The sequence below is a fragment of the Pipra filicauda genome, unplaced genomic scaffold, assembly GCF_003945595.2.
Source record: "Pipra filicauda isolate LSUMZ 115617 unplaced genomic scaffold, ASM394559v2 scaffold501_size416358_pilon, whole genome shotgun sequence".
Taxonomy (NCBI): Eukaryota; Metazoa; Chordata; class Aves; order Passeriformes; family Pipridae; genus Pipra; species Pipra filicauda.
Window position 1 is genome coordinate 122,276 of NW_024104645.1, and position 27,243 is coordinate 149,518.

The following is a 27,243-nucleotide window of genomic DNA, read 5'->3' on the forward strand; positions in this document are numbered from 1 at the left end:
AAAATAAACTCTTTTGTTGTCAGTAAACAGAAATTTGAATAAACAGATGCTGATGAAAGCTTGGGAAAGATCAAGAAAGTAACCACACTTGGAGTTTTGGTTTTGTTGTATCCTTAAGGTAATTGGAGGGGCTTTTGGTCTACACGTACATTTAAAAAAGAATATTTTTTTTTTTCACTGTAGTAGCAAAAAAGTGATAGTACAAATTATCTTATGCATACAGACACAAACCCAAACGGGGTGTGTAGATCTGCATCATATGAGGTCAGAACAGGGTTCCATCTCCACCATTCTCCAACTTCTGAGATGGCAAGGGCTGCTAGTTAGAGACTATAAAAGAAATCTCACCTGGAACGGGCACTTTGAGCTTTCTGGCAAAATGTTGTTACGTTATTTGACCCTCAACACTTAACAATTGTAGTAGCCTGTACACTGAAGCTGTGGTGTGGTTGGAAGGGCCACCTGATGGATGTGCTGGCACACAGCTCTATTCTTGTGAACTGTGTAAATACTGTGTGTTGTTTTAAAGAAACCAGGGCATGGAATTCAGATGTTTGCACTCAGCCATACAGTGAAGCAGTGTTAAATCCACAAATAATATCCACATCTGCTGTCACTGTGAAGGTCTAATTCAGTAATGCCAAGTGTGCTGTGCCTGGAACCTCGGCGGTGGGGGCCCCACAGTCCCACGTGTTGCTCAGATTGAGTGGAGGCCCTGCAGAAAAGAGCCTGGTCTTTGGTAGTTCATGTGTGTTCTGGTGTAACTGCACATGTGTCCAAAACGTGGTAGAATAGTCATTGATTCTTGGTAAAAGCATATTCAAGAATCCCCTTTGCAAGCTGCTTTGTTGGGATCCCCCCAGCCTCAAGTGACAATGTTTGGGGCCGTTTGCCCAGGGGCAGAGATAAGACATGGATTGACTTGGAACACCTTGAAGCTAATTAGCTCAGAGGCAACTGGGAATGTGGTGATCAAAAATTCCTCTATCTTAAAACCGTGTCCTGCAAGTGTCTAGATGGTCCCTGTGAAAAGCTGTGCTTCTGGGAGTACTTCAGACTTGGAGTTCTCATATGGCTGTTCCAGAGAGGCGACTGATCTTTCACTTGGGTGTGAAGAGGGATCTCTGTTTGCCAGATTCCCACAGGGCAGGATTGCTGCTGCAAGACAGCAACATTCCCCTTTGATAGTCCAGGCCTTACGATTTGAAAGCCAACAGTACAGCACTGCACAAAACAAAGTGCTTAGAATTGAACCTGCAAGTTCAGGAGGTGGAGGAGAGGGAGAGTTTAATAACACTTGTAAGGATGACATGAAAGAGAACAAATAAGATGTTCTTTTGGGTTGGTGCAGTTTTTCTCAAAGACATCACAGGGCAGCATTGCTGAGGAAAGAGTTTAAAAACGCATGTTTTGGAGCTTGATAGTCAATAACAATGTAAGATGTCTTTTTTTTTTTAATTGCATAGTGATGAATGTAATAAAGTTTATTTCCTGCTGTAATTTGTTAAAACAGATTGTGATGGAATACAGGAATACAGCAAACTGAACATTATATATGAATTCAATTTAGGCAGGAGACTGATTCATCCTAACGAAATACAGAGGGCCTGTTTCTTTGCCTGCGATTCCCAGAGGTCCTTTGCAGGTAAAGGAATTTTCCCCAGTGTAAGAGCTGCTGCAGCAGACCAAACCAACCTCACCAGAGCAGAATCTGAACCACTAACACTCCTGAATACCCCAAGCTTCAGGTGTGCCTGGGGCATCCATGTGTGCACAGTTTGCTACAACTTACTGTAAGATGCATTAATGCTCAGAGTGGAGAAAGGCAGCATGAAGGTGACCAGTTCTAAGCTCCTCTGCTCATGGCTTTGATGTGCTTAAAGCCATCTTCCTAGGGGAAATTGGGAACATGCTCTTATAACTTCTGCCATCAATCCCAAAGGCTCAGCCAGCAGCAGGGAGTCAGTGGCTCACAGGCATAGATTAGGAGTTCTGGCTTTATTGCTGCTCTAAAAGAAATTCCAGCACAGGATCCTTCAAGCTTCATCCTGATTCACAAGATGTGTCTTTTCTACTCAGTTGTGTTCCAGGGATTTTGTCACCAAATCTCTACCCCTCAGAAGCAACCCTTGACTTTGAAATTAGTAAGATAATTATTTTCCATATTCATGGAGGAAAAATCACTTTTCTCTTAAGCTTATCTTAATAATAAGTGATACAGAGAAAAGCTGTGCAAATTTAAAACTGGTGTCTGTTGTCACTCTGTGGGTTCTGAGATAATGCACATAGTCTCAGAGAGATGTCCATTCTATGGCACTTCTCTGCAACCAGCACATTAGTCTGTAACTGTCAAAGTGCTGAATACCCCTGACCCATCTTAACTTGATGGAATTCTCTGTGTTGATGGATCAAATGTCAAGTTTTTGTCTCTTTTATCATGTAGAAAAGCTCCCACCAAACTGATAGTCTAGGCACTGCTGTTTAGTTCTTCTAAATATTTAATTTGATGTTGATTCAGCCTTTTTTCTGCTTTATCCCTGTTGACTCCGTAAGTAAAGGCTGGTGAGATTTGGCTCAGTTATTCTGTAATTACAAGGCTTTAAATCTCTTTTTCTTAGAGTTTTACTGAGACAAAACAAATACCCATTGACGTCAGCAGGAGCTTATAGGAATAAGGAAAGAGTGAAAACAGCACAGCTCTGCAGCTGTAGCTCCCCATCTAGAAGATGTATCACTTAATAGGTATCTTCAGCAGCCAAGGGAGGACTCAGAGTTTGCCTGTAGTGTCAGTTTTTATTCCTTTGACATTTTCCTCATCTTGGGTCTGGTTTTAGTCTTGCTGCCATAGCAACATAGAGAGGCTAAAAGGTATTCCAGACAAAAAGGTCTGTCCTAACTGACAGGCAGCAGAAGGGAATAGAGGCCAGAGCTGCTGTTTGCAGCTGTGAATAGCAGTGGAGGGATGAGAGAGATTTAAAAAGTACTTTCTGTTTCAACATGGGCAGGAAAAACCACTGGGGCTAAAGTTCAGCATGACGGGGCATAGTTGAGTTGGATAAAGTAATTTTGGCTTTCAGATGGGCACTGGCAGGATGACATGATATGACATGAGATGATGTGTTTGCTTCATGGCAAGGAAACAGACTTCATGATCCAAGTTACTTTCCTACCCCTCTAGGAAAAATACTCTAACCAGCTCAAAATCATTGCTAGTGAGACTGACTTTTTACATTTTGATCGTATCCGTGTTTTCTCCATGTATTTTTTCCCCAGTAGGCATTTATGAAAATTGGGCCCCAGATACCCTGAGTTTGATGTGTCTTCTTGCATATTCTCAGTGCTCAGTTTCTGCATCTTAAGAGCTGGCTGCATTCACCACAGGCAGGAATAGAACCTATTCAAAATCCTGTAAATATTATGCTGCTTTTCCATCTGTCATGCAAGCTGCTGCATGCCCTCAGCATCCAGGAGAGCAGAGTTTGGGAGGCCTCTTCAGAATTAATGGTGTAGGTAAGAGAGGAGAGTCCAGGCGGGTTGCAGATGTGGGTTTGCCAGCCTCCCATATCCCCAGCTCCCACGCAAACAGGTAATTGGAGGATTTTGTCACAGCAGATAAGTCCATTAAATACTAGAAGCACTTTTCTGCCAGCTATTCTGCTACACAGTGCAAGGGAAATATTCCTATCATGAATACAGATCATTTCCATGGAAGTGTGTTGTGCTGGATACGGGTTATTCCGTTGCTCCCAAGGGAAATAATCCCTACCAGCAAATGATGATTTTGTCCAAATAACTGTGTCTGGTATGATAATTGTCAGTAATCACACAGGCAAACAGTTTTTCTACAAAAGCTTGTACAGAAGAGGGAAGTATTGCAAATGCACTTAAAAAAAATAAAAAAAAGCTTAAAAAAAAGACAGTATGTTTTTCAGTGAACTTCTACTCCATGACTTCATATTGCATAAACATGAGAGAGACATTTCAAGATTGTCAAGGAGGAAATATGCCAGCAAAACAAGGGGACTAAATTTTGATGGATGTCACTTTTGAGAGTAGAAGGACACAGTCATTAGTGCAAAGGAGCCAGTGGCTACTGGCCATATGTGTGTCCTGGCTGTCCAGGGAGTCCATGGCCTGTCCCTTCTCTTATCCCAAGCCACCCTAACAGGGCTGTGACAAATGTGGCTGAAAAGGAAGATTTACCTCTGCTCTGTGCTCCCAAGCACCCTGGCAGAGTCTGCAGGGAATGGTGTACCAGGTCACTGCCCCCAGAGCTGCCAGCAAGCTGAGCAACTGTTCTCCTTGGTTCCCTGAGCTTCTTGCCTTCTGCAGACCAAATCTAAACAGACGTAATCCAGAGGACAGACTGTGTGATTTTTCTTTGTATGGAGTGCAGTGTTAGTTTTAAAAGCCATGTGTACCAAGGACGTGAAAGAAAAACCCTTCTCCTGGTCCGACAAGAGCATCTGCAATTAGAATGCAGCTCACAGTCCCTATTAAAGACAGCACAGCTTTCTAATGGACCACATCAGTGAGCCTGATAGCAAAAATTATTTTGCTCTGTAGCACTAATGAAAGCTATAGTGCTGAAGCTTTGCTTATGTGGTATCTCAGCTAGAATCGACTGCTGTATGCATCTTTTTTCTCCATTACTGCATAGAAATGATGCTTAAATAATTATTCTTGATATTAGCGTTTGTAATTCTAATGGAGATACGTCTGGGCTCGTTGAAATAGTGTCTGTCATGAACAGCAACAGAACAGAACCAGTCCTAGAATGAAAAATGGGCATGTTTTAATTCAGATTATTCTTTCATAAATCTGATGAAGGGGATTTGGATCATTACCTGTGACACTTGGGTTGCCAGAGTAACCTTGACTAGCCAGCTGATGTTTGCACACCACATGACACTGTCACCATGGAGATCCTGTCCATGTGATTTTGCAGGCATGATGCAGTTGCAGACTGCTCAGAGAGGAATTAATTGTTGGTGAGGAGTGCTCTTGCAGACAGCTCTGCTCTGTCAGACGGAGCCTGCACAGAAGTCAAGCAGAAGCTAAACTTTCCCTATTTGTTTTAGCTGCACTTAGAGGACCAGGGCAAGAGTAACAGGGAAAAGCTCTCTTGGCTTCCATAAGGAAAATACTGAGTTCTCCTGATGGAAAGTTCATGCTCAGCCTAGATGGGAGAGATGATCAGAAAGTGCTGACCTGTGTGAAAATCATGTTTGAATGATTGAATGATAATACTGATTTTACAGAACATAGGGTCGAGTGACTGAAGGCTGTTGAACACTACTGGTATTCCCTTATCAGCTGAGGCTTTACTCCCCTCCCAGTACCTGCTCTTATTCACTCACACACAACTCAGGGACGTCAGGGAGGCTACAAGAGTGAAACAGGGACCAAAATCTGTTTGTGTGCAAAGAATATTCCAAATTCTCCTCAAAAAGTAACTGTCATGCTGTGCTTTTGTTTCCAACATCTACTGAACAGTGGGACTGTGAAGTAGATTTTGAATCTGGTTTGCATGATATCAAACCAAATACCAGGCTGAGTGTTAGAAAGGTCCCATGAGATAATTTCATAGTTCTTTGTCTTTTCTAACCTATTTCTGAACCCAGGCTTTGAATTTTAATTTCTAGCACATGCCCATATATTTAGACTTATCTAACCCTATTAGCAAACCCTTTCCTAGTTTCTGTATTTCTTGTGTCTGGCCTCTGCATTATGCTACTTCTTTATCTTCTGAACTTTTGTTGACAACAGAGTACAAACAATCCAACCTTTTGGGAAGAGACATGATTCTGTTTCTGGTGGTTAAGCAGCCTAAAGGGTGCTCCCTCCTTTCTCTCCATGTTATTTGGAGAACAGAAACCAGCCAGCCTTCAAGATATAACTATTTTGCTGTTGCAAAATGCTTTGTTCCGTCTCTTTTACTTATTTATGAAACGGGCTGGGCAACAACAGATGGTTAAAAGGTGGTGTTACTATTTCTGGGTGCTCCAGCTGTGATGAGCAGGCTGGACTAGAATCAGATGGGGGTTCTGTAGACATGACATGCACCCCCCTAAGGAGACACAGTCCAGGCTTCAGAAACTGTCCAAGAGCATCACCTGGCATGAGCCAGTAAGTGCGGGGTTTGAGGTGTACAGTGACATTGCCATTTGGGGAATTGCTGTAAAGAATCACTGAAGTTTTGGAGATGTCTTTGTTGGACACTTTATTCTGTGGGGGAAAAAAAAAAAACAACACACAAAAAATCATGTGGGTCCTTAAAATAATACTGGACAAAAGTGCTCATAGGAGGTGATGAGGACAGAAGAGACTCAGTTTGGTGGCCAGATGCAGAGAGTAAATAGTGCTACTTATGTCTTTGCTTTTAGCTTGAAGAATAAGTTGAAAGATTAAAGAGGAGAGGAATGCAGCTGGAAAATGAGGCTTTGGGGTGATGTGTGCAGCACAGGTTACAGTGGATGAGGGGATTATTTCATGGCTAGAGGGGAACAATCTTGGCATGCTGGAAGGCTTGGACATTCTCACTGTATAAACAGAGGACAAAAGGTGATTCTTTGAGATGATGTGTAAAAATAAGCAGTAATCTTGAACCTAAAGGTGTGGAACTAATGAGGGGGAAAACTACAGTTGTAGATCATAACCTGAGCTGATGCTCTGCTTCACTGTGCCCATCTGGAGGTGAGGGATGTTCCCTTCCTTTGGATGCTGATCACCTTTTCGACAGCACATGACAACACAGTGTAGAATGGGTGGGGAGTTTGACAGATTACACTGAGATAATTGAACTACTTTCACTTCTGGCTTGGATTAAATTTGTAACCTTGGCATAAGATTCTTTAACCTTTTGTACTATGGCTTGATTTACCAAAAGGGGGAATGAAGGATTCCTTTATTGTAAGCAGAAATCCTTTCATATACCTCAGGGAAACCCACTGTCATCAGAGGGGCCCAAGCAAAGAAAGAACACAATCCTCTGCCACCATCCAATAAACCTGCTGAGAGTGAGGGGGTAAAGAAGTTGTCTGTAAAAATGAAACTGCAATCTGCAGATGGCATTTTGTGCAACAGACTGCATTTAACCTCATGCAGTTAAAGAATATCCACTCTTCTATTGCACGTGTCTTTCAATTCCTTTTTTTCCCGAAGTAAATGTTTAACTTTATTTTTAAAAAATTGATGCAATTAATCATATTACTGAGCTAAAGAGCTTCATGTAGGATGATAAAAGCATTGTTTTGACATTTCCACTAGGAAGCTTTTCCATGGCATGTTGCCTGCATTGTTTCTCTCTATTAAACATCCATATTCCTGACTTGGACCTAAAGCCCCCCAGTGTGTTATACTGGCAAAGCGAGTGGTTTTGTGTTCCAACTTCCCAGTCTCTTTTATTTTACTCCTGAGATTGGTTCCTTGTAAGAGCCAAATACAGAAATGGATCATTATGTTTAAAATAATATCCAAAGGCTTGAAAATAGCATCCATTTCTTAGGCAGGCTGCATTTCTCTTTCACACTGTGAAATGGTGCAACAGATAATTAGTAATGCATTTTCCATTTATATTTTCCTGTATTTATAAGGCAGTAGACTGCTCTTGCTATATTCTAACAGCAGAATGAATTTCCAGAGCCAACTGAATGTCAGCAAGCATTTATGAATATCTCAGTAGAGATTATTGTTGGCTCTTACTTTCAAATGCAAACAGCCAACAAATTAGTTTGAAGTAAAATGGGTAAATAAGTGGAGGCTTGACTACAGCGATAAAAAGTTGGAGCATAATTGTTTGTTTCAGGCCTATGTTATTTATAGAAGGTTAGACTTAAACCCACAAAGCTATCTCTATTCTGGAACTTTCCAAAGGAAAAGGAACCAGGACAGCAGAGGTGGAAACCTGAAATGAATGACTCGAAAAGCCAGACAAGAAATCTGTCCCAGTTACTGATTCTACCTGCAGAAAACATAGTGCTGAAAACAAACAGGAAAAATCCAAGAAAACATAGGGGGAACAGGGAGCAAAGGCAAGCGTACAAGGTGCATTTCAAGGGAGAAAAAATCTTTTAGTCAATTTAAAATGGACTGATTTTATACCCTGAGATCAAAACCAGTGTAATCAGAAGCTAGCTCCAAATATCCAAATACCATGTCAGCCTCTGATAGCATGTTGTGTTAGTTGTTCTGTTTGGAATACACCTTGGTTTTCATTGCTTTAGAATTGAAGATACTGCTGGAGTAAAGAATGTGTTGTGCTTGCTAGTTGTATTTTCAATATGGAGATCCTTTCTTTTTGTCTGAGTGGTTACAGATAACAACATGCTTAATTTTGTGCTTTTTTACATATATTTCTCAAAGAGAAGAGTATTGCAAATTAGGAGTGCTGACAGAGCACTTCATTAAACTTCTCTAAGTAGTTTGTGGATATAATGTGATTCCTAAAAGCTGACATCTAACTTGTGGTATTAGTGCTTCACTTTTAGTACTGTGCTACTATTAGTACTTTACTACTGTAGAAATAGTACTAAGAAACCAAAATAATTAGTATTCTACCTTTTTTTTTATGCAGGGTTGTGCTTTATTTTAAGCTGAAATTGCTGTCAGCTCACCAAAGACAGAATGGCTACAATAAAATCACACCATATTCCCAGTGTAGACACTGGTGCTGTGTTCAGCAGAGGAGAATAATTTATGGGTGTTGTTATATTCACTTTTGCTTCTAGTAAAATAAAAACTTCACAAATCATTAGCTAAGGAAAAATGGAAATATGGGGGTTTTTTGGAGATACTTTATCAATCCATTGCATCATTGCTACAAGAACCAGTGGTCCACTTGTGTAAGAATATTTCTGATTCCAGTGCAGAGCTCTGTGGTACATACTGGGGGCTCTCAAGGCTAAAATCTGTAGTTTGGCATTAGTTCAGACACAGACCCTCTAAGGGCTGGGCCAATGAAAGCAAACACAGACCAAGAGAGTTTTTGTCCTTTATTCCAATGGAAGATCTTTGGATCAATGAACACTCCTTTTCACTGTTTCCAATCCAAGAGCCCTCACGATACTGCCCAAGAAGAATTTCAATTAACTCATCCATATAAACAAAAGTAAAATCCATTTACTTGGCTCTGAACTGACAAATGCAAATAGCAACCAATATGGAATAATTGGTGAAAAGGGATTTAGGGGCACAGTGGTGTAAGAAGAGGGAAACCCTTGTGATCCTTGCTGCTAGAAGGGATATTTACTTTGAATCAAACTTCAGCCACTTCAGGGATCCTCTAGTAATTTCCAGGATTCCCACATACCTCCCTGTACTACCAGTTAAACCTGGGTCTGGTTTTAACCAAGTGCAGAGTGATGCACTTTCTTCACTGGGAACATGCAAACACTGGGGCACAAACTTACAGAAGCTCCACTCTCCACAAAAGGCACAGGAAAAAGTAAATTCTCTTATATAGTCTGCACAGAACAACTTAAGCCTTAACCATACTTGCATAACAAAGGTTTTTAAACCTCTCTGTCTTCTAGAGGGTAAGAGAGAATAATTTTAATATTCAGACACCTTGGGAAACAAGTAATTGCAGTCTTGGTTCAATAAGTGGGCTGTTAGCAGCCATAAACATAAAAACTACTCATTTATAAAATAGCTCATGGTCTCTTAACCCAGACATGGAGTGCTGAATGGCATTGCACTAGTAGAGAAGTTGACTTACTGGGTAGGTAAGTTGCAAATAACACTAAAATTCACAGATGTTGTATCAGCTCTTCAAATTTTGTTCTATGTTTTTATATATTTTAATAGCTCCATCTGGATTCCATAGCCACTATTACTGTTATAAGTTTTATTGTTCCCTTTGCCTCTGCCTGCTGTTTGCATTTGCAGGATACCTACAAGTGTCCTGGAAACAACTCCTGAACCTTTCTCCAGGGGCTTAAATTTGATATGTGAAAAATGCAGCAAAAGCACATTTTCTCAAATTTGCCTTGCTAAATATGATATGGAACAAATTAAAATAAATGTTGCATACCCTGCTTTCCACATGATGTTCTGGTTATAAATTCCAATGGACGGGCAAGTGTGTTTGCTGATTTCTCCAATTCTGTTATTTATGCTGTGCTGTAACCTCCTAAAAGCTTGATTTGGTTAACAACAGTCATAAAAAATTATACAGCTGCTGCTTCTTCAGAGTCTTTGTTGGATATTCTTAAAGGAATATTGTCCACGGTGCAGAACTAGTCTGACAGGATAGTTAGGGGGTGTTTATGCTCTAAGGTACCTTCATAAAAGGCATCGTGATTTTGTGGACTATATTTAGAGGTCAGCCTTCTGTCCAGTGGGTTTCATAAGACTGTGTTTTCTCAGGTTAATTTACAATAATGCCCTAAGTTAGAAAGCCATTGTGTTTTTAGTGCAATTTTTCTTTTGTTCTAATAGATTTTTTCTTAAGTCTGGTGTTTAACAATTGAGGGAACATCTCTGCAAAATTCAAGTGGTAATACTGAGTTCACTGCAGTCAGCTTTCCAAAGTAAGGCAGACAGATGGGAAAGACATTTTGTGCCCAGCATCCATTAAATTTAATTGGAAGTTGAAAACTGTATTTGCTTAGTATCTTTAAAAATCTCATACATCCTGCTGTATTAGACATTCAGGTATTATTTTAGGGACCTGGACCCCGATTCAGGCTTCTAAATGTACTGTGGGACCCACCAGTTCCCAACTCAGCATTTTCTTTCAAACTTACATACTGTTATTCTTAAAATGTTCAAAGAGCTATGTCACAGATGGTAAATCCTATTAACATAAAACTCATTTTTGTCTCAACAAACCCTGTAATGCTGGCAAAAAGTAGTGTGATGAGGGTATGGAACAGCCTTTATGTGTATATTTTCAGTTCCTGAAGTTTCCCACCATGAAAGTGAGGAAACTCTTGACATTTTCTGATTTTCAGTGCTTTATAGAATCATAGAATGGAAGAGACCTTAAAGCTCATCTCATTCCACCCCCCTGCCATGGGCAGACCTTCCACTGGACCAGGTTGCTCCAAGCCCCATCCAGCCTGGCCCTGAACGCTTCCAGGGATGGGAGTTCACATCCTCTCTGAGCAGCCTGTGCCAGTGATTTAGCAGTGGTTTGTATGCTGCACATTGAACACACACACAGTTTCAGTTCATCAACACTGAGCTCTCCTGAGTTCTGAAACTTCATACATCAAAATAAGTATCTCTCCAGTGCACTCGTAAGAAGAGGTTTTTGTTCCTTTCTCACGTGCACTAATTGCAGCCAGCTGTTAAACAGATGGTCTTAGTGGTATCAGTAGGACACCACTTATTTAACATTTTTTAAAAAAAATTTTAAAAATGGGAAAAAGAAGTAAATAAATGTTTGCTTATGCAGCAAGATGCCACAGTACTGCGTTAATCCCAGCCATTGCCTGGACATGGCATTCCCCCTGTGGGAACCCAAAGGAAGTTAATTGAAAAATACCATAGGTTAATTAGAAAAACATTTCATACTTCCAGTACGAAGGAGGGCTTCTTGATAAATATTCTGGAAAGATAGAATGTAATGAACACCCTGTAAGGATCACCTCCCTGTAGTTCTCTCTGCACCTCATCTCTCCATCACTTTGGCACTGCATTAATGTTATGGATGTGTTAAGTTATTCAGAAACTGTCATCAGGACTCACATCCCATATTGGCAAACACAATGCAAAAACCAGGCCCTACAAGTTCACTAAAAAATGTTTGACAATTAGTCTTTTCCCAAGCAGCTGTTTGAGTGACCTTGCACACAGTATGCCTTAAGCGTATTGCTGGTTTTGGAAGGGAGGAATTCAGGCTTCTCCTTGTGTGTGACTGACAATTATCAATAGGTGATCTTTCTTTCAGGTGAAGGAGGCCATGCAGAGAATCCATGACCGAGGAAATATAGGAAAACTCATTCTGGATGTGGAGAAAGCACCCACTCCCCTGGTGAGTGCAAAGCACTGCAGACATGCTGTACAACCACACACACGTTAAAGCCTGGCAGTGACTTTTGGAGACATATCCCGTACAATTTTTTTAAATACTGATTTATTCTAAATCCGTGGCACCTAAATACCACCAGTAATCATAATTTCTGTATTTAACCTAAAGTGAAATGTAATTCCTGAAGACCCAGGAGTTATTTTTCTATGCTGAATGACCGTCTACTTCTCCAAAAATGTGCCTGCATGTCTTGAATCAGGGTAAAGCTGCCACGTGTCTTTTCTATCCTTGTGATGGAAAACAAAATAGACATTTCACAAAACCAAAATAGATGTTTCACACACTAAAAAAAAAAAAAATCCTGTATCAATAAGTTGATTGAACAGGAAAAAACCCCAATCTGTTACTTCAGTGTGCAAACATTAAAGTGCTTTCTGATCCTCATACTAAAGTCAGAATATACTTTTGGTAGGAATTTAGTTTACTGTTTTTTATAATATATGAAGTATAATGCCTGAATACTTCTAGAAATGTCCTGAAGGCAGACAGTAGGGATGGAGCCCTGCTCCCCTGGATTTGGAGCACTTAACATGGTACTGAAACCTTCCAGAGAGCAGCAGTGAATGGAACCCAGGCTCACGCCTGAGCGTTCACTGAGGATGTGGGAAAGAGCAGTAAAGGAGGTAATGAAAAACTGACTTCAAATCAATACTGATGTATGAAGTTGCTTTCAGGCCTGAGGTATCTCCTGTTTCAAAAGAACAGAAAATAACATGGAATTACAGTTAAGCTCTAACTCAAGCTCAGCCTCTAATTGCCCCCAAATCTCACACAAAATCGCTGCAAGGAAAAGGAAGGCTTTGGAGACATCACATGTGGAAACTGGGCATTATTTTCTAGCTGAATTGCATCCTGAACTGTAAACAAGAATGCATAGCACAACATTATTACACTTACTCCATCTGTTCTCTTGATATTCACAACAGCCACTGGTAAGGTGGTGATAATCAATTTGAAACACTTTCATGAAAGGGTGTTAAGTAAAAATATGGGTAACTTCAGAGCATTAGAATCAGCTTGTGTTTGAGATTTTTATCTCCAGCATAGGCTAGTAATCAAACAGGGAAGGAACAATATCACTGCATTTCTCTTTAAAAAGTAAATGTGTCCCTTGCTTATTTGGTTTTGTGGTAGTTATAAGCTACTACAGGAATCTTCTGCATCCTACAGGAGGTAATGTGGGTGTATGAGAGAATCCAGTCACACTAATCTGTGTTGTTAAACATTACCCCCCCTCCAGTGAACCAGACTCTTGTGCCTCCAGAGAGATGTCACACTGTCAGGGTGAAGTACTGGAGTATCTTGCACCTTTACACAGCTTGTAATAAATATTTCCAAGTGAAAAAACACACAGTGTAGTCCTTAGATGCTGTCCTGAACTACGAATTTCTGCATTTGCCTGCTACCTGTACAGGCATCTTCAGTAAATTATGGAAGTGCAGTTTCTTCCCTTTTCTATATGATCTGAGTTCTGCACTCTGTCGTGGGGGTGTTCTGCCAGCATCCACATATCCACTGCTCTATAAAGTTTCATTTTTTTTTAATATATAAAAGAGAAAAATTGCTTTCTGAGTTTTCATGACACTGTGCCTCAGATGGAGCCATCCATCATCCCTGCTTTTATGTTGCCTGTTTCCAGAAGAGCAGATACAGAGTTGTAAACCAGTCTGACATTCTGTAAACTTCCTACCCAGCTGTTTCCTATCTGAGAGCCTTACTATCAGTTTACTACATGTGCACAGGGCAGAGTCTGTGTGTACAACTGTCCTGCAAAGCAGTTTTCTGTTAGGTAATTTAGCTGTAAGCCATGAGGGAACAGCTTATGGGTTTAGCTGGTAGGCGTGTAGTGCCAGCAAAGGCTTTGCACGGGCAGAACGTTTATTGTCACGTGGCGAGTCTGCCGTCTTTGAGTTCCTAAAGTCACTTACCAGAGGAATCAAACTGAAATGAGAAGGAATCAAACGGTGAGAAAGGTGCTCTGATGTCCTTCGTCTCTCCTGGTGCAGATGGCCAACGACAGCACGGAGACAAGCGAGGCTGGAGAGGAGGAGGAGGACCACGAAGGGGACAATGAGAACAAGGAGCGCATGCCCTTCATCCAGTAACACCAGAGGCGGTGGAGCCAGGAGAGTGGTGAAGTAGAAGGGAACAAGACTGGGAAATCTCTTCTGTGCATCAGTGAACAAATGCTGTAGTACAGTGTGTGTTGTATTTGTTTGCAGTCAGCTGAGCTATGAGCTGTTGATCATTGTTGTTTTGAATTCAAGTGCCATTCTCATTCAGTGCAGTATTATGACATTTCTGTGTGATACCCAATTTCCCTGTAGGAGTCCCATGGATTTTTCTGTTTCTGTTTGAAAGCCTTATTAACTTACTGTGTAATTTTAGATGGGCATCTTTCTCATGCAAATTCCAACATTTTCCATAAAGTTATTTGGGAGGTTTGAGCTTTCTTTTGCAAGTTGGAAACAGTAACAAAAAAAAATTCCCCACTTCCTGTCTGGAAGATTCTAGTAACTGGAGGGAAAATTTTATGTTTGTGGATTTTCAGTGTTAAAATATTTTTCCTTTAGAGAACCACAAATAAAAGTTGCAACAAAGATGAGTTTTCATTTTCCTCAGTCACACTTTATCATTACATAAGCAATCCTATTTTCATTTTCAAAAATACCTCATTTAGAATCATGGAATCTGAAATTGTGCAAGAACTCATTAATTGAGAGACTTTGATCAACCTCTTTTGCTTAAGGACACATTGACTCATCTGTGTCCAAAACCCAAACCAATTTTAAATTTCATTTTTAAATTGCATTGGTAAGATCACTCATCAGTATGTGGAAAGAAATTTGGTGACAGAGTTTGCTGCTCTGAAATTTCTAATGTGTGGTCAACTATCAAGCTGGAGCTGAATTCCTGCAGAAGTTAGCTCTGCAAAAAATGAGGTTTAGGCCTTAAACCTACCACAAATCATGCACAGGGATCGTTTTATCTAGATGAATTGTTCTGTCAAAAGCTCTGCTCCATATGTACAGTTATGTTTGTAATTTCTCGCAGGATCAAGTATTCAGAGACCAGCTAGTCTTATCTACCTCCCACTAGTGGAAACTATATCTAAACATGACAAAATTTAATATTTTTTCCATGTCTTTCACCTATCCAAATGGCAACTACTCAGGTCCTCAAATATCTTGTTAAAACAATTATTTTAAAATTACTGCAATCACCTACAGTAGAAATGCTGAAGGACTGTCAGAGACCTTGCATAATGCCATACAGCTTTGAACTGATCTTTTTTCTGCAAATGAAAGTATTTACTCAGACATGACTAGTTGTTTACCTAAATCTACAAGTAGCCTCTAGTGATAGAAATAAAAAAATAATACAGAAAAGTGGAGAGGGAGGTCTTCTCAGACTTTTGTCAATGTGAAAAGACTTCTGGGTCTGGATGACTTTTATGTGTGGTTTTAGAAAAATCTCTTTTGGTTTTTTCTGTTTGTTTGATCTTGCTGCCTGAGTATTAATGTCCATCTCTTTACACTGTACTCATGAAGTCGCTGTTCTAATGCCAGATAATTGTGCAGATGGTTCATTCTGAAGGAGTTTCCCTTGGGCTAAACAAATTCGAAGGTAACAAGAAGAAATAACAGTGGAGAAAAATGCCAAAAAAAGCTTTTGAAATATTAATCAAACCAGAACTTCCATTTTCTCTAGGTGTTGATGCACAACTTCATTGTAGTTGAGTTTCTTTTCAAGCTAGACTTGCCTACACTTCCAGTGCCATATCGGGCCCAAACAGGGACTTTATCCACAGAACATATATATTCAGTGACAGTTTTCCATTTGCTGGGCTTGCCAATTGGACTTTTAAGAAAGGCCATTAAGTTTTCATGACTCATAAGCTGACAGCAGTAGGAAACATGCCCAATTTTGTTTTGCAGTTAGTGTAATGATGTTGTCCTGCAACAGACCTTAACATAACTAGGAACTTTGATTTGACGCCAAAGTGAGCAATATTGCTGGTGACCTTCGAGCTGGCAGTAAGTGGCATTCTCAAGGCCTTAAATTAGTAGGGCAAGCAGAATAGCAAACCCGTTCTTCTGTTCTAAACCACAGTCTGGTGGGCTCTACACTTAAATTACCCTGCAAGACAAATAAAGATGGGTGGTCTTGGTCATGGCCACAGACACCACAGGGACAACAATCAAATAATTTTGGCTAGTTCTTTCTGGTTTTGTTAGCAAGGCAAAATTACTCTTCATGCTGATTCATACCAATTTTAGGGCCATTTTCTGATCAGCAGAATATCAGGTAATTGCAGTGAGTACAAAGGAGTACTTCTGGAACTACCTGAGTGCAACACAGCTGAGGATGACCATCAGCAAGCTAAACTCTGCTCTTGTGTTTTGCTGCTATTAACATGGCATGCAGGAGGGTTACTACTGAAATGAATGGAAGTTTTTCTGGTATCCATTCGGGAAGCAGGATGTGTGCTAGCAGAATTTGGCCCACAAGCCCTAAGTACCTTTTAGAAGACCACAAGCAGTAGTATCGCGCCTGGAGGGGTGGAGACTGTGCTGTACAAACTGGTGAAGCTGAGACTTGGTACTGACCAAGTCTCACTGTAGCAGAAATGAAGGTTTGTGCTTACTACTGACAGTGTTGTTTAAACAACTCTGAGACAATTGGGTAGTTTCTTCAAGTGAAACAAATTATTTCTCAATTTGCCTTAAAGGAACTGTGAAAGCTTCTCTTTAACTTAAGCCTGATTGAAGTGAACTGAAACACTGTTTAATTGTATTTGTTGCTTTAGAGCTTTTGTTATATTGTGCCTACAAAGCAAATTATGTTTACACAAAAATATAAATAAAATGTTGAGCATAGCATTATCCTTGGCCTCCATATTTTATTCTAATATTATGGTCACATTAGGGAACTAACTTGGAATTGGTTGAGAGGAAAATTTGAGGTCTTGTTTTGGTCACTGTGGGATATAGGAAGAATTTATTTTTTCTGGTAAGGATTTAATTGAGATTATTAAAATGGCTGTGTGCTACTTTACAGAACATTAACAATTTGGATATAACATGTTGAATGTCACAGTCTAAGAAATTCAAAATATTGTATAAGCACCATTCATTAAATGCTCAGGGAAGTGTATTTGATATGAAGAGAAACTGGTTTCCAGAATTTTGGGACCCGGATTGCACTGGGAGATAGATTGCCACAGAAACTATCCTCAGAGAGACAACTCCTTTCAGAAATTGAGATCCTCTGAGGGTATAATTTTAAATTAGAGTCCAAAGCAGCCACCACCAAATCAACTAATAAAGCAGGAGGACATGATTGAATCTTGAATCCCATTCTCCTGGCCTTGGTCTTAACTCAGGGCTGCAAGGAGGCTTTCACCATGTCTTTGAAAGAACTGGTGATGGTTACCAAACCTTACACTATACTTGAGTACATGGCTTTAAAGGTCTCTCTCATGAACGGAAGAAATGATCCAAAAATCCTTCAGTTTAGTATCTAAACAAAGAGGAAGTGTTGGCTTTGGTTTATTCCAGTCATGCAGGACAAATTCCAAAGCTTGTAAGTCTCTGGAAAATATCACATCTAAAAGATGATAGGAACACTTCTGAGTGTGAAGAGGAGCAGAGTGAATTTCTGCCCTCTGTTTTCAAGCGCTAACAAGCAAATAATGATCAGTGCATCCCTAATGACAGGGTCAGATGAGGCTGAAAGCAAACAGCCATAGCCTTTTGCAAACTCTGTGATTACTAATAAAGCTCTGCCTTTACTAGCTATCCCCCTGGGCTGTCTGTACTCCTCTGTCACACAATCTAACGCAGAGCAGGGATGCAGCAGGTTGTCTTTTGGTGGCATCAGTCTGAAAGAAATGAAAAAATCTGCCTAGGATCCTGAGTACCTCTGGTTCCCAATTCACCATTTTGTGCTTCCCCTCTAGTTTTCTGTGAGCTGAGCAATTCATCCTGATTGGGTTTTGTCAAAAAAGATTCTTCTGGTATGGCCATGATTGCCAGCACAAACCCCTAATCCCCCCAGCTCCAGGAAAACTCTGTGGAAGTTTCTCCCCCTGGCAGCACTGAGGTCCCTCGATGTCAGCCAGTGTTTTGTTCCACTGCAGAAAGAGCCAAAGCAATCAGCACACTCTAATTGCTATCTGCATCAAAGCACCTTTTTCGTTTTTCCCAAGTAATTTGTAACTCCTAGGCAAACATCCCAGTGTTCTCCTCTGAGAGGACAGGTTAAAAAATGAATGCAAAATGTCACTTTATCTCCTCAGTCCTGTCCTGCTGATTGATGGTGCCTGGCTGACCCTACCCAAGCCATTGCTTCTGTGTTTACCTGGCCTGGCTCTGTCAGCTCCCTCTGCAGTGGATGGCAGGGGTTTCTGAACGCTTTTGTGACAACACTGTGTTGGGCACCTCCCCCCTGGCAGGCTGGAAGGTGCTGGGAGAGCAGTGCAGATGAGGAAGGGTTAGAGGATGAATGTAGGAAAATAAATGAATCGTGTATCTCTGCCCCAGAGTAACAAGTGAGCGGGATTTGCAGCGTTACGTGTTGGTTCCTGTGTGTGCTTGGAAGGGAGACCCTGAGGTGGTTTGTTACAGGGCTGGTTCAGTCACTGTCCAGAGGGTCACACTCCTGAGCAGCCTTGGAGGCTCTGTGGTCTTGCTCTGGTTTTTACCACCTCACTGGAAACCTGCCTCACTTCAGGGAAACTGTTTGGTACTCAGAGCTCAGTTTGGCTCCTGTCTCTCTGTAGGAAGCCATGGATGTTTGCCAGGCTGCAGAACAGCCCACAAACACAGACCTGGGGGTTAAATGGGGCAGCTGTACCATTGCATCCCACCCCAGCCAGGCCTGCTCAGAGCCAAAAAAGGGAAGGTTCAAAAGATGACACCCACAGTGCTGTTGCTGAAGTCCCTGTCCTCCTTGGAGATACTTTACCAGCCCCTCACCTCTCACCTGGTTTGACATGGGGGTCCCAGCCTTTCTCTGCAGGGGCTCCAGAGTCCCTGCAATACTCAATCATCACTGTTGTTCTCTGGTTGCACTTCAGGAAAATTAATATTTACCTTCTGAAGAATATGGTCATGTTCATTTTCATCCCCCACAGAGAGTGACAGACAAACTCCAAGTGGATTTAACACAGCTAGATTAGCCCTTCACATCTGGAAACCTTTCCTCTCACAGGAACTTCAGGCATTTTGGGCAAGATGAGGAAAAAAAGGGAAGGAACAGGCATTGACAACCCTCATAGTGATTGGCCTGTCTCTTAAATAAAACTCCTACACGTCCATCATGTAAGAACAGCTTTCATTTAGGAGGGAACAGGCTGCATGGTTGGTAGAAGCTTTGAATCTATCTCAACTGAAACATCATCTATAAAGTCAAAGGAAGACCCTTTAACCTTTCAGCTTCCGAACCCTCATGGTGTTTAACGCCTGTTACAGACAACACTGGAAAAACTGGGCAGCCAGGGATTAAATGGGATTAAATTAAGAGCTGCCACTGGCACTTGTTAGTTTAGGACCAGCAGCTGCCAACTATGGAAAGGGGCAGAGGGTTGTGGTTTGGGGGATGTGGTCTGTGACAGAGGGCAGGCTGTAGGGGTGGGGACCTGCTGATTTTCTTTCTGACATTTAGAGGGCTTTGATCTGTCAGAAAGAGCTTTTTTTTCTTGCCTAGTGACCAGGCTGAGATGCTACAATTAACCCAAAAGAACTGGGGGAAAAGTACTGAAGGAAAAACTGTTTTACTGTGAGGGCTGAGGGGTTGGGGAATAGAAGCTGAGTGTTTTGCTGGGTGCAGGTTTGCTCTTAGAGCCACAGCTGTGAAGCACCTGGGCCACCCATGTCCACTGCTCCTGTAAGCTGCTGTGCCCACCCAGCCCAGGGGCTCTGCCCACCACAGGTCCCAGGTTTGGAGCCGTCCAGCCTCCTGCTCCTGCAGCCCTGCTGGAAGCAGCTCTGCCTTTGCAACTGCCAGAGCTGGAAATGTGCTACGTTCTGCCAGACATCAGCTGTGTCCCTGCCAAACATCATCGTCCTGATAAGCCGCAGGTTCCAGTACAAATCCTTTTGTGCCCGTCTGCTGGGTAATCTGTGTAAATGCACTTCCCACATGGAGAGCTGTGGCTCCCTGTGTCGTGCAGCAGGACATGACACAGCATCTTCTGAGATGGCAGACATGCTGGATGCATTATTTAGGATAAGGATTTCTCTGCTTTGCCTGAAATGGCCAGCCCACGGCCTGGCCAGGTGATAAGCTAATAACCAAATATTTGTAACAGTTGGTATGTGAAGTTTGCTGAATGGTGAGTGGGGTGTCTTCTGGTGATACAGGCATTCTGTGCCTGGAGGCCCTCTCAGGTCGCTGATGTTTTCCAGAGTCTTATGGGAGAAAACATTTTTTTGTTTCTAACACAGAAGAGAGATGATGATAAGTGAAGTGTTTTTCTAAGTCAGTGTGATTTGGCAGATTATTTTTCTGTTTCTCTGCTGCTGTTTTTTCCTTCTAATGTCTGCATTTCATATTAGGAATATTTTCCCACTGTAAAAAAAAAAAATAAATCAAACCAAGTCTTCTGTGACTCGCCAAGTATCTTTGCTTGTACAAAAACATCCCTTTGAGTTCCTGAACCATTTCTACTGTAGACAGGGAAAATTAAATTAATCCAAATGCCATAATACTACCATTTGGTTTAAGGACTTACAGTTCTCTGGTATTTAATTCTCCATTTACCAAGGAATGCTGATTAGTTTAGCAGCTGAGCTGGAAGCTTTACCTCCATGGCTGAAAGCTGGCTTAAGTCATACATGCTCCAAAGCAATGGAGATGCACAGAACTGAATTCAGAATGCCCTCAGCTGAGACCTGGTCAAGCAAAGCGCCATAGAAATACAGGCATTTGAGAGACAATAGTCTAAATTTTCCTTGCTTTTCCATCAGGTAACTCAGAGCCCAAACCGACACTGAATGTGGCCATTGTAAGAATTTTCTACTATTTTTTTGATCATTCTCTCCATGCACATCTGAGTAATGGCCTCTGGTAGGGACTCACAGGGAAAGGAGGGACCCAGATCCCCAAACCCAGCCTTTTACCTACTAGTGGTGCCTGGATTCAAGAGGAGGCTGCAGATCCAGCCCTTCTGGTTCATCCTCACCTCGTGGAGAACTGAGGCAGCTCCACCTGAGGATCAGCTGGGAAATGGTGTTGCATCCTGAAATGTAAAAATGAGAGCCCTCGTGAAGTCTGATTGCCAGGGGACACTGGACCTGCACATCATGGTGTGTTTGTGCAGGGTGGCACTAGAGAGGGACAGAGCTCGGGCTCAGCACAGACACAGGGCAGGAGATTTACAGAAGGAATTGTCCTTAAGTTCTCACTTGAATGATTGATTTGCATCTGCTCACCTAAACATGCTGGATGCCACTGGCTGTGCTGTGCAACACTTGCTCTTGGCCAGTTCTCACCATTCCCCTATTAAATGTTAGTCTCATTTCATTATTGTCTTTCTTGCAGCACATTCCCTGGGGTTGTAGGTTAACTTAATAAAGCATACATAATGTGATTCATATGAGATTTTTGATCTGTATTTTGTTCAACACGTCAGAGATGCACAAAGTCATTACAGTGTTCTGTTCACTAATCAACGAGCAAAACAGGAAAGTAAAAGGGTAATTGTTGCAAGCTTCCTTCCTTATTCCCATTAAAATGGTAAGCTCAACTTAAACTGGAATCTCACAGGTCTGCTCCCACTGGCTTTGATAGGGACAGCATCAAGCTGATTGGTCCTCTAAATGAATCTAATCATAGCTGCAGCATTAAAAATTCAGTGAGTAGTATTTATGTCCATGTTGCAACTTACTGGGTGGGGGAAAAAACCCACAGGATTCCTTTTTAAATCCTTACTCAACCCTCCATGTTAAAATACGCATTGCCAAACCCAATTATCTTTCTTGAGGATGCAATATTGGTTTATACCGGTTTTATGGAGCTGCTAGAATAAGCAAATGAAGTATAAAATGGAAAATCCTTGTACAGAGAATACAGCTGCTCCTCTGCATTTGCAGGTGTGCTGCATTTGACAGTCCAGGGGCTTCACTGCCCTCAGCTCTGCCAGAAGCAGGGGGGCAGCCAAGCTCCTGCAGCAAGTGCCAGGGGGTATAGGAGGATTGGATATGCAAAGCAAGCACTTGTCTCACAGATCCTGCATGTGGGGAGGTGAATTTGCCAGCCTTTCTTTAGAACAGCTGTTTTGTGTCCTGGTCAGATGAGATCCCTTGCCAAGGGGCTGCCTTGAGAGACCATTCATTGCTTGCAACCTGGGGAGCATCTACACCAAGGAGCAGCGTGCAGTGCCAAGTTCCTCCAGCCTGTGGAGCCCCAAATTGTTAAATCCATGTAGCAGAAGGAGGGACTGTGCACCTGCCATCTTACCTGGAAACAGCCTGGCCACCTCAGCAGGCTGGGTTAGCTCAAATCTAGTGCTGCACACATGTTGGTGGCTCACTTGTGTGTGTCCAGCTTTGGTGACCTGGCACCAGTTTTTTTCTCCATGGAGAGATGGCCCCAGACAGTTTTGCCATTAGTTATCAGAGAAGCAGGAAAGACTGTTGGCATTCTGCTAGCAAAGCTCTGTTGCCTTTAGTGAGAATTTAACTGACAGGAATTTCCACTTTCCCATTCCTGTAGGCTGAGAGCCTCCCAGTAATATGCAAGTCTGTTAAGCAAGGAAAGGCATAGGGCTTGCTAAAACCATAAAAGCAGCTCTCTGCTTTATCAAACATATCAGTGTTTGATATCCCAGTGCATGTGAGAGGGGAGGAACCACAGCATGTGGCTGCAGCTGTACCTGAGAGGGTGCAGCCATTTGCATCTTAGGAAGACTTCATAAGCAGAGATGGGTCTGGACAGACTATCCCTTAGAACTGAAGAAATTCATGCTGTAACATTACAACTGCCTGAAAATGCCTGTTGGCCCTGAAAAGTGGGACACAAATGCCCACTTCTCCTTGTCTTCTTTTCTTCCGGAAAAATGAGATTCCTCTGGTAGAGTTGGGTGATGCCAAATATGTTTGTGTCTCTGTGCACTGCTTGGGCTATGTGTGACCCTCACATCACACCCCCAGATCACTGCCCATCTCCCACATGTTTCCAGCCCAGTGCAGCATCCCCTCCATGTGCCACAATCCCACAAACCAGATGCAGTCAGAGGACCTGAGCTGGGGGTTTGTTCTGTGGGATGGAGCAGTGGGGATGTAACTTGTGAAATCATGTCACCTTGTTACATGAAGCTGATATATTCCATGCAGACCCCATTATTTTGGGAAACAGTATTGCCAGGACAAACTGTCTCCCTTTCCTTTGTACCATGTCTGTACAACATGGACACCCCAATTGTACAGACATGATTGACCTGATGGGTGTTTGTCTGCAGCTGCTCTTCTGAGAATAAAGAGGCATCTAGAAAATGTATAATCTGAACTTGATCTTTTACTGGGTAGCACTGGTGTGAGGCTATACAACAAGGTGGATTTACCCTGAGCATTAAGCAGGCAGAGGAAAGCCTGACATTTTCTCTTTTAATTCGGTGGATAAGCAATATAAAACCACAGCTCTCCTGATCATTCCTAGGGCACTGAAGACATCTGCTGGAAATGAGTATAAACTGCAATAAGAATGTGCATGATGGAATGAATAATGAATATTTCTGAGAGGTTTATACTGAGACAGTGCCTAAATTGCTCAAAAAATGCTAGGATATTTTCTATTTGAAAGTATTCAAAAATATTTGAATAGCCTGTTTATTCCTGCCATTCTAGTTGCTGCTGAGGAATCAAATTTCAGTGTCTAAAAACTGCAAGTGTGAATGCAGCCTTTGAACTCCCTTCATCCCTGATGTGTGAGGTCATGCAACAGACACACACGGACAATACGTAGCATCATGTGCTGGCACTGAAGTCCCAGACAGGTTTCAGGCTTTGAATGGCTGTAAGCAACAGGGGATCACCCAAATCTCTTTCCCTCTTTACTTACAAATCTTGTTTACAAACCTCTTGCTTAAAAATTCTATTGTGTTGTGATTCCATGTCCTGTTAGAGCTTCCCAGTGGGCAGCCCTCCCAGAGAGAAATGTTATTTCTGACTCGAAGTATTGGGCCATTAGTGAAAATTACACAGGTTAGTTTTTCTTTTGCACTCTCAGCATCCTTGTGTGAGCATCATCCAGTTGCTGATTTGTGGTTTGCACTTCCCTCCCATCATGGGGCAGGGACATGCACAGTGTATGGGGGGTCAGGCTTGGTGCAGGATTTGTCCTGCCCCCAGCTGCCCCTTCCCAGCCTCCAGCAAGACAGGGCCACTTCCACTGCTTGAATTTGCCAGCAGAGACAAGCAGGCATCTCCCAAGCAGTTACATTTAGGTACTATTTTTCCTTCCTGACTAGGTAGCTGAAAATTTCCTTTACATTGTAAAGAGCAGTGGTTTATTTGACTACATCCCATGTTTTCCAAGCCCAGGGCCTGGCACAGGAGATGATTATGCCTGTGCATGGGGGTAGGGCTGCTTCTAAGACACAGTAAAGCAGGGTAAGGTGTTTGCAGATCCTGTGACAGCCCTGAACAGCAGAGCCATGGTTTGGCTTTTTGCCTTGAGCCAGGCTGGGAGCCCCAGCTGAAGCACAGAATCATTAAGGTTGGAAAAGACCCTTAAGATCATCAAGTCCAGTCGAAGCATCTCCTTGTCAGTGGGCAGCCACACATCTGTGGGAGCAGCAGCACCAGGAGCATCTCTGGGAGCACCTCTGGAAAAAGGCCGTGGTGCAGGAGCTGGAGAGCTCAAAGGCAATATATATGGCCATACATGAGAAGGGAACTCAAGTTTTGGATTAGCAAAGCAGAAAGCCTCAGCCTTTGAGCAGAACCTCCAAGTCCTTGGTAAAGTGCAGCCACCAAAGGCAGACATGATCACACTCCTGACAAAGTCTGATTTTCCATCCTGTTTAGGAAAATCTTACAAACACCTACACATGCCAAAAACATAGTCCCCACTCTGCCCAGCCCTCCTGGCAGTGTGTGCAAAGCTGCACTGTTGGAAACCTGCTGTGAACCTGTGGATGTGCAACCCAGAGTGTCTGGAGAGTTTCACAGTGCCTAAAGCAAGGCTTTGTCCAGATCAGTTTGTCTGGCTCATGTAAGGATGAGCAGAACCAATTAAGATCATGTTAATGTGAAGCTGGAAAACCTCATATTGGGGACACTATGATGATCAAAAATTAAATACTTAAAGGGAGAAATTAAATGCTCAGGATGTTTTCAGATCATTTCCAGGAAGGAAAAAAGGCAGCACACATTACAGGAGAAAAAATAGCACAACAGGTAATTTGTGTTTACAAAAGAGAAAGAGATACATTCTCACACACATCCCAAGGGCTAAAAGGGCTGAGCTGCTGCCAGGAATTCCCAACATGGTAACTTTGCCAAGTCCGTGGGAGTAGCATTTTAAAAGACCCTATTCAACTCTTCTATTTGCACCTGGACTGCAAAGAAACTGCTTTAATTTTTCTCCTAAACTCCCTTATCTTTTAGAGATGCCAGAGTCAGCTGACCTGTAAAAGGTCTCTTTTTTGAGGAGGATCATGGTTTGCTCTCTGTGCACATTTCACACGGCCATCAAAACATTTATCTCTAAATAAACACCCATTTCTTTGGGGTCCTTCCTGCTTAAAGAACTAGACAATGACAATCAGAAAAACACAAGGCACCTTCTTATTTTTGCAGCTAAAAGCCTGAAGTAAAAATTAATTGGCAACTCCGTGATTCCTTTGAGACACCTGGACATCTTTAAAAGGCACAATGTCAGTGCAGACTGCAGTGGACAGGTAACCAAAAGAAGAGCTCAGTGGCTTTTTTCACGTTGCTTTGTGTAGATTTGGTAAATCTCTTCTGAATTCCAAGTCTCTTCTGACTTTGATAAACTGCATTTTCTCCACTTTACAACCTATAATCCATACTCACGGCCATTACAGGAGAATTAAAGGAATACAGGTGAGACAGTTTGGTCACATAGACAAGATGATGCTATTTGCCTTAAATATCTGTGATAGGTGTAAGACAAGTCTTTCTGCTGCCTCTTGCAAACCATTTCGCCTCCTCTCTGCTTGCTGAGACTGAGCTGTGAGGTGCTTTGTTACAATGACCCCAAAATCAGAGATACAAAGAGCACTTATTCCAGAAGCTCGAAATACTGCCCTAATTCCTTTTCAGTACACATACATTATTTATATCTGCAATTTCTTCTTTTTTTGAAGCTTCTGTTTAAAGCATGGGAAGTGAAAAGCACCAGACCTGTAGGTAATAACAGCTCAGTTTGGAACAGGAAAATACCACCCTGAGAAGCCAATTTATTGATCAATCCCAGTATCAGTGCCACAGTGCCAAGGTGAGGCACGTGCCTGGGAGAGCAGCATCACATATTTAAAGAAGACATGAATGCCCTCATTTCAAACCTCCGTGACATTCAGTGCAGGTCACTGGTGGGCAGCCTGGTTCTGCAATAAACCTGGGACCTCCTTTAATGCTGACAGACAGAGCAGATGACTCGTACACAGCAAATTTTCTTTCAGAACACCAAATTAGCATGACAGGAAAAAACTTGATACTGGTGGCAAACCCCCAAAACATCATTAATAAGTTTCACAAAACCTCCCATACCATAAGGCCAGCCCTTCCCTTTTCTAAACGTGGTTTGTTTGCACAAATTTCCCCAAAATAGCTTTGGTATTGGGATGTCAGCCATAATCCTGCCTCATACCTGACTAGACTGAGATCAAATCCTTAAGAAAGACTTGCAAGACTTTTCAAGGCCAAAGAAACCGAGCTTACTGTAATTTTCCAAACATGACATAATCCGTGACTTGGAGAGTTTGCAAAATTTGCTACATTAAATTGAAACAAATAAAAATCAACCAGTGGATCCCATTTAGCACCCAAGACAGTGGTAAAAACTGATGTGTCAGAGGTGATAAATCTTTCCCTAATCTTTGTGTTACCTACTTTTGTTGGCCATACTGGCTCTTTAGATTGCCCCACTTGCACTTCCTTAGCCTGGCAACAGCTCTGTTCAGTTTTCATTTTCTCTTTATAGTGAGCAGAAGGGACAAATGGTTACTCACATACAAG

At 42.0% G+C, this 27,243-nt stretch overlaps 1 protein-coding gene across 1 annotated transcript in view; it reads left to right on the forward strand.

The window, feature by feature from the left end:
• The window catches only part of VAT1L (vesicle amine transport 1 like), a 55,633-nt gene extending 38,710 nt beyond the window's left edge, over positions 1 to 16,923 (forward strand). Inside the window, exons 8-9 of the mRNA XM_027729570.2 lie at positions 11,897 to 11,980; positions 14,044 to 16,923. Of these exons, the coding sequence (XP_027585371.1) occupies positions 11,897 to 11,980; positions 14,044 to 14,142 (183 nt within the window). The 3' untranslated portion in view covers positions 14,143 to 16,923. The remainder of the gene's footprint in view (positions 1 to 11,896; positions 11,981 to 14,043) is intronic.
• The last annotated feature ends 10,320 nt before the right edge of the window (positions 16,924 to 27,243 follow it).